At 43.3% G+C, this 8,303-nt stretch overlaps 1 protein-coding gene across 1 annotated transcript in view; it reads right to left on the bottom strand.

Annotated features, from left to right (window-relative positions):
* Positions 1-2,317: 2,317 nt before the first annotated feature.
* Positions 2,318-8,303, bottom strand: part of DNAAF1 (dynein axonemal assembly factor 1) — a 28,448-nt gene continuing 22,462 nt past the window's right edge. Inside the window, exons 11-13 of the mRNA XM_065416862.1 lie at positions 6,596-6,664; positions 2,764-3,145; positions 2,318-2,421 (exon numbers count right to left, since the gene is read on the bottom strand). Coding sequence (XP_065272934.1) covers positions 2,318-2,421; positions 2,764-3,145; positions 6,596-6,664 — 555 coding nt within the window. The remainder of the gene's footprint in view (positions 2,422-2,763; positions 3,146-6,595; positions 6,665-8,303) is intronic.

Below are 8,303 nucleotides of genomic sequence, written 5' to 3'. Positions count from 1 at the left end.
CACAGAAAGATAGTTCGCTAGACTTTGAATGATTGCACATAGAATCATAGAATGTCAGGGTTGGAAGGGACCTCAGGAGGTCATCTAGTCCAACCCCCTGCTCAAAGCAGGACCAATCCCCAGACAGATTTTTGCCCCAGCTCCCTAAATGGCCCCCTCAAGGATTGAACTCACAACCCTGGGTTTAGCAGGCCAATGCTCAAACCACTGAACTATCCCTCCCCCACGTCCATTCCACTTTAGGCAACTCACAAGCAATATGGTAAGGAGGAGGGTTTCGGAAGCTCAACAGGAACTGCAACACAATTTTTCCAAATCTAGCAGCATCAGCCCTTGATGCTTGTTGCTTGGGAAATAGCATAATGACTAGTGCAAGTATGTACCAATGAACAGGTTGCAGCCTTGCAAATATCACTTGAGGACACCTGACTCAGGAATTTGTGTGAGCAGGTGCACACACTCTACCGACCACAGGTCGTGAGAAGGAACTGAGAGAAGGTCAGGGAGGCCCCTCCCCGTTATACCACCAGCTAGAAGCACAAGCAAGTGGGGAACTCATGGGCGCTCCAATGGCTACCATTATGAGGAAAAACTATCCAGCTTGGGTGAACTGGGAGTGCACACACACCTAAAGTGGAATGGACATGTGCAATCACTCAAAGAAGAAAGTGGGAATGCTTTTCACAGGGTGGTATGTGGAGGAATTGGATGGAGTTTCTAGCAACCTCTCCCTCTTTTTCAATTTCCTACTATAGGCTTTCCAGGTGCCCTGCCACCTCCACTCATAAGAAGAACTTAGCTGTTTCTGTGCAACAATTTGCTTCTGATTAGTTGGGTGTAGTGCTTCACATCCTGCACTTCACCAGATTGGGATTTGCAAGGGAACCACCGTATGCAGCAATTCAATGTGTGTGGTGAGGTACAGAGGGGGTGTGGGGGTGAAGAAGGAATTTAACCACATAGACTTTGGAGGCCACGAGCTAAGTGATCCATGAAATTGTGTTTCCACTGGTCATTCTCCCAAACTTCCCCTCTACAGTGGCACAAAGGAAGCAAAGCTCTAGTGTGAACCCCTTGCATAAATTCCTGCAATCCTGTCCCCTTGTTCAGCAGTATTGAATGAGGAGGGACCAGAGCTCAGAGTCTCAGCTGAGCCCACACTTAATTTTGGCACAAGGCTGCCACTACAGGGTAAAAGAGAAGTCTAGAAGAGAAGAAATGGTTCCACTCAGTACAGCTTTCTTCTGGCCTCCAACGTAATAGCAGAAACTTCAGGCCTGTTGTTGCTGACTGACTTGTTATTTCCCTAAAAGATTTGTGGAGCTAGTCCCAGAATTTGGGCAGTTTAGAGAAAGCCTATCAACAACAAAACTGTGTGCCCTCTTCATCTCAGATGTCCCTAACAGGAAAATATTTTAATCTGTTTTAATTTTTAAAAAATTAACTGAAAAGTCTTAATTCTCAGGGCTGAAACTTGTTCCATGTATAAAAGTGTGATGTGGGGGGTGCATCTTCATCACAGTTCTTTGATAAGTTAGGTACAACCTAACTCTGTGTGCAGAAATGTACACCCATAATTTGCATGCAGGAACACAGTATTTCTGTACACTTTCTGCATATAATTATGAATATCTGAGTTTTAAAGTCTTAACATATCTTACTAAGAAGCAAACTAACTTTATTTTCAGTGAGCATGTTTGGTAAGTATTTGCTGGAATATACATACATGGAAATTGTACAAATTAACAATGCAACACCTTAATAACAGGATTTTCTTTAGACCGAATAAAAATAAATGTAACACAGTGGATTAAAACTACAGAAATAAATGAAACATTTAACTTCCCTATTTTTTGAAAGACATGAGAAATAACTTCTCAAAACAAACCTCAATTCAACCTTTAAACATTACTGACCTGATGTTTAAAGGTACTGAGTGCTCTCAAGTGATTGACTGCAATGGGAGCTATAGGTGCTCAGAACCTTTGAAAATCAGACCATAAAGCACTTGGTACCTGTGGGTTAGCTGGCAATTAGCCACTCTCTTCTGCATAGCAGTGTGGCACAGTTTTGTCTGGCATCATTCACAGAAATGCTGCACTTTAATGTAGTGCTTCTGAGAGCTATACTGTTATGTTGGCCATGACTGGCTGACTTTGTGATAGAACACAAAGTTCTTATATTAAGGCAGTCATTTTATGAATGACATCACACGAAGTGTATTTTCAGGTGTTTTACTGAGGGACCCACAGTAGGAGTAACCACAAATAGTGGGCCGGATGGTATATTCCAGATTTTGTCCATTTTTATTCATCACTTAATCTAATCCATATTCGATGTCCTCGTTATCTTCTTGTGGTTTATGAGGGGATCCTCCATTTTCTGCCAGGCACTGCACTGTTTTGTCCGCAGTGCTATTCTCTGTTAAAACATGAAGACAAGTGAAATTGTGATTAATCATCTTTATTACTGGAAAAAGAAACAAATCCCAATTATGGAAACCTACTATGAACATTTGCATGGAAATAGTCACAGAAAAATACTCTGTCTCAACCTACTGGGATCCCAGTAGGGTACAACAAACTGGGGGGAAGAGCACGAAGGGATTTCCTCAGTCCCTTCTTCCCCCCAGTCCTAACTAGCTAAGGTCACTGTCAATGGGTGAACAAACTCCTTCTTTCAAAATACAGCCACCATCTCCCATTTCCCCCTTGTTTACCTGTTTGGTTTTTTTTCTTTTAAATTCTGTTACAATAATCTTACCAGGGCAGGAGGGTTTAATGTGACTGTCTTTGTTGTCCAATTCCTCTGGGGTTAGGTCATCCACTTTATTGTAGGCTGCTGATGTCAGTATCTCATCCATTGGTTCAGCAATAATCTCTTGTATCAATGGTTTCAAAGGTTTGGCTTGTTTAACTTTGCTCTCTAAGTCGCTCTCTGGACTCCAAGGCTCTGCTAAACCTTCTACAAGGAGTCTTGTGGTTTCCCTTTGACTGTCTTCAGGTACCTTACATATATTTGAAAAGATGGCTGTTGGGATCTCTTCTGTTATTGAGTTCCCAAATAAGGTTTTGTTTTCCTCTGATGCAGAGTCCTTGTCATCACTCACTTCAGAAATGATTTCAATCTTTGGATGACATGCTTGCTATAAAGGTAGACAACATAATTGAAAATAATCTGTTACTACTGAAGTAGCCACTAAGGGATGGACTATTACAATTCAAAGGCAAACTTCGGCTCTTAGATCCATGAGACAGTTCTCAGTTTTAATACCCTGCTCCCCCACCATACATACAACATCCACTTCATACAGAGATCAAGGAAAGCAGAAATATCAGGGTTGCCTGGTGGAAAAGAGCTGAATTTTCCCCCAATCAGTTATCAGACATCAGTCTTAACTGGCATGTCATAAACTAATTAGAGTTCATAAAATGAAGGCACACTTGATTAAGCAGTTTTCAATGTTGGAGGATCTGCAGCCTATAAAACATTCTAGATGCCACTAACTAAAATTATCTGAACCTATTCATATGTTTTAAGTGGGGTTTTTTTGTTTTTTGTTTTTAAAGAATATAAATTTCTAATGTATGCCAGGAGTCAATCACCAAATTGAAGTACCAATAAATTATGTCTTTCAGATTTTTTAATTAAAATAATCAAAACAAATCAAAGCTGTATAAATGGCAAAGCAGTTGAGGTTATTTGTGCCTGTCCCACTTATGGAGTGGGGCTTCTTGGGCCCTGTGCTCTTTTTCAGCCTTAGGGGAGAGGTTCTCATGCAGTATTTCTGGCTGTCTTGTTAGGCTCTCTTGCCTGTCTCCAGTGGTTCTGATTGGCCCATTCCTGGGCCACTGGGAAGTTGGCTGGCTCCCTGATCCCAGCTCCCCAGGGATTCAGCCTGCTCTAAATCAGGTCATTTGCAACTAAAGCTCAGCAGTCACACGATGTCAGGGGGCAGAGATGACATGGAACAAGGCCAGGGTACACTTGGGGTTACAGGTTCAGCAGCAGCATGGGATCTCCATTGGGACTTCTGGTCAGAGCTAGGGTACTGGGGCAGCCCCAGGGTGACCCTGTGGGGCCCTGCTGGAAGTGCTCTCCATTGGGGTTGTGTGTCTGAATGACAGCCTTCATCTTGCACTTAGCTTCAGCTCAGGTGGAGTCAGAGTGCTGGTTGGCTTCCCCTAATCCAGGGACAAGTGAGGGAGGGTGGACAAATTGCCACCAGCCTTGAGGATGGTCCTGGTAGAGACCCTCCATTAGCACTTGTGGGTGAGTCACAGTGTGCTGTGGGAGGCAGGTGCCCAAGGAGCCCTGCAGCTCCTGATTCTCCTGCTCTGCCCCCTGGAGGGACAGGTGATGTGGGGTCAATACATTGCAGTGGGGGGCCCTGAAGGAGCCATTTGCCTATTCCAGTCCCACATACAGGAATGGGGGCAAGTTTGGGCTGAGAACCGCAGTTTTGATTTACATGGATGGAGGGCTTTTAAGCTAAATACAAACTGGGCATCCTTTGTATGGACCTTTATTCTTTGCGGGAGGGAAAATTTTGGGGAGTGGGCCTACTCCCAAGGGTCCATGTAAAGAAGAAGGGGATGAGGCCAGCGTGGAAAATTACATATGGGACTAGTTACAGTGTAGGGCTGATATCTTGCTAGTTTTTCTCCTTATTTGATTTTCTGTCAGCTGTTAATCTCAATAACTATGCATAAATGATTGTTTCATTCCCCAGCACTGCCTGTACAAATGTGTACTGAGTCTTTCTGATTATTTTCACAAGATGGCACTATTCTAACAGATTAAAATGCAGTGTAGCTGACCAAATACAGTAACTCCTCACTTAACGTTGTAGTTATGGTCCTGAAAAATGTGACTTTAAGCGAAATGATGTTAAGTGAATCCAATTTCCCCATAAGAATTAATGTAAATGAGGGGGTTAGGTTCCAGGGAATTTTTTTTCACCAGACAAAAGACTATATATATATATATATACACACACGCACAGAGAGTATAAGTTTTAAACAAACAATTTAATACTGTTACACAGTGATGATGCGCATTTCCCCTTTAAGTACACTGCCTTGTTAATTAGATCAGCTTGCTGAGACCACAGCTGCTGCTGCCAGCAAGCTCCCTCTGTCCTGAACCCTGTCGTGTGTGTCCCCTGCTCTATGGAAGATGGGGTAAGCGGGGTGCAGGAGCAGGGGGGAGGGGGACACCCTGACATTAGCCCCCCTCTTCCTTCCCTCCCCCCCCCCCCCGCACAGCAAGCAGGAGTCTCGGGGAGCAGCTCCAAGGCAGAGGGCAGGAGCAGCACATGGCAGTGGGGGGAGGGACAGCTGCAATTGCTAGCCTGCTGGGCAGCTGCTGCACAGGGAACTTAGGGGGGCGGGGAGCTGATAGGGGGAGCTGCCTGTCCACCCTGGTTCCAAGCCCCCACCAGCTAGCTGCAACGGGCTGCTCTTCCTGCAAGCAGTGGACAAAGCAGGCGACATTAGAAGGGAGCATTGCACAACTGTAAACAAGCATGTTCCCTAATTGAACAGCAATGTAACAACGAAACGTTAACCGGGACGACTTTAAGTAAGGAGTTGCTGTAGTAGATCTGGTCAAGTATTTGCATACAGTATATCAGAACAAATTATTAATTGAGGACTAAAGCATTAATTGTTTCTAGTTTTCTAGATTCATGTCCAGAGGAGAAGAAAAAACCACATGGATTTTTCTGTTGTAGGTAAATCAAAGGTTCTTTTAAGATTGCATAAAGTAGACTCCTGCCTCAGGTGAAGGGGAACTAAAAATTCTGGAAAGTTTCTGAAGGTGCTTCTATTGTTGCCATCCACTGGGTACACGTGACTGAAGAATGGAGAGGTGACTAGTGATGAGAAATATGTTCTTAGGTAGCTTTCCAATTTTAATGTATCCAGTTATACAACTGGATTATACAATTTATCCAATTAAGCCAATATTAATAGCTTCTATATAACACCAGGACAGAAAAATACCATTTTGTATCATTTATATGTAATTCTATAGCAATCGACATTCACCTGGGACTTGACAGTTGCCACTATGCTGCATATTTTGCTCATTTGGAATCTCATTGGCAACTGTGGGTTTAAAACTAACTGCAGGCTCCTACCAACAGAGCAGAATAAGACTATATCTTATGGCTGTTAGCAGCATTGGGCCTATGAAATCCAATTGAGCACCTCTTATTTTATTCGGTAGAGGGCAGTTTGTCAATCAATCCAATTCATTACAGTACATGTATATCATTCTTTCATATTTTATAAGTAAAAATGAAATACAATACACTCTTGAGAGGTCCATCTTATTTAGGTTTCACATTACTATCCTTTTGTTACAGTGTGATAAGGTGGCAATTCAAATTGAAAGGTAACATGCAACTCATTGTTTTAATGTATAGCGAATGTGCTGGTAAATTTTGCCGATCACATTTTATAAATTAAATAACTATTCCACCTCTCACACAGAAATGCACAATTTATACTTTATTGTACATATTATAATGTATTAGTAAATGTGAGTAGAAGAGCACCAGCCTGATAAGAATAATTAGCAAGAAGCTCACCTTTCTGATTGAGTTTTCCTCTACTGGTGAGAATTCACTAACATCCACATCTTCTAAATCAGGCAGTTCCTGAAGCAGATCACAAAATAGCTTATCAATGGTATAGGCAATTTCTAACGCCTAAAAAGCAAAACCCCATTTGAAAGCTGAGCTCTGAAGCAAAACTTTTAAAACTGACACTCTAATTAGAACTCTCCACAATTGTGTCCCCCCTCCAAAATGGCAACCTTGTCTTTCAAATGCATGCCTAATATGGAATAGAATATCTGCCTCCAAAATCAGGCTAGCAATAGTCTTAGAGCACCAAATCCTCTCTACTACCATGCAGGAGGAAGGAAGGAGAAAAGGATAGGACAGCTCTAAAAAGAAGAAGCAGTGTTCACTCCTGCATGTCAGCCTACAGAAACCCATCTACATGCCCACTGTCAGGTGTGGGGGGGGGATCTCTGGGGGCATAGGCTGATTTGGGGGTGTCCAGGGAACATCTGCACTGCATATGTGCCGCTCAAACCCAAGAGATTTCTAGATAGACATGTTACTGTTGCTTCCTACTCCCCCTTTGTAACATCTATTCCTCTCAGAGGTGGTCATCTGCAACTACAGTGGGGGAATGTAATAGCAACATGGCTTCTGGGTAAGCTCTATGAGGAATGGAAGGCAGGGAGGAGTGAGGGAAGAAGGCTCATCCACTCCCATATCGCTTTTACTATGAAATTATGGCTTATATGAATGACCGACATACATTTTTGCACACAAACACTGCCATTATATAAGATCATTTTTGGAGTACTACAAATATTTTCAACTCTTTTTTTTTTTTGAAATATTTAATGGAGGGAGATTACATAACACTGTGCTCCCTAAAGATGCTGGTTACTCGTTAGCTGCCCATTAGCTAATATTGATTAGTCACCTGTTCTTTTATTGCAGTACTATGCAGGGGTGAAAGTGGGCCGGTGCGGTTTACCAGTAAGAAGTGGCCGCTGGTACCGGCCCCTACGCAGCCAACGTTAAAGCACAGTGGCACTCAGGTCATACAAGGGGACTACACAAGAGGGATAAGTGACCTGAAGGAATTTACAAGCCAGCAGACAACAGAGATAACAGAATGGAGAGACAAAGAACCAGTTTCCCCGGGTCCTTTTAAATCGTTGCCGGAACTCCACCGCGGGCCAGGCAGCATGGATGGGCTGGCTGGGGGAGGCTGACCCCCAGCCCCGCGCCTTCTGCCAGAGGCCCCGCCCTCTTCTGGGGGCCCGGCTCCAGGCCCGCGTACCAGTAAGTCCTCTGTGCTACTTTCACCCCTGGTACTATGTAAACATGAATTTATTCAGGCGTAATATCAGAGCATTTTTCTTTTCTGCTGTTGCATACAATATGCAATTCTCATTTTTGCCTCAGCCCCCCCTCTCCTGACACTCCTCTGCACCCTGCTCAGCTAAATTCAGAAAGCAGAAGTTAGTGGAAAGGTCTTTAATATGTATATCCATGACTCATCAACGGGAAAAAGTAATATAAATTCTACATGCAAGTGTTCTCAAATGATTTACCATCCAGCCCTCCTTTTATCAAAGGAAATAAACTAAGAGGGGAGAGAGCCAACACAGTAATAGGAAATGGATGGCAGTTCCCCTTGCATAGAGGTCAGGAAAGGGTAAGTGGAGTCTCCATCTGAGCACCCAGGGAGAGGCATGCATTTTTACGTACG

The sequence above is a fragment of the Emys orbicularis genome, chromosome 14, assembly GCF_028017835.1.
Source record: "Emys orbicularis isolate rEmyOrb1 chromosome 14, rEmyOrb1.hap1, whole genome shotgun sequence".
Classification (NCBI taxonomy): domain Eukaryota; kingdom Metazoa; phylum Chordata; order Testudines; family Emydidae; genus Emys; species Emys orbicularis.
Note: the sequence above shows the minus strand (reverse complement) of the source record. Positions and strands in the feature narration are given on the sequence as shown.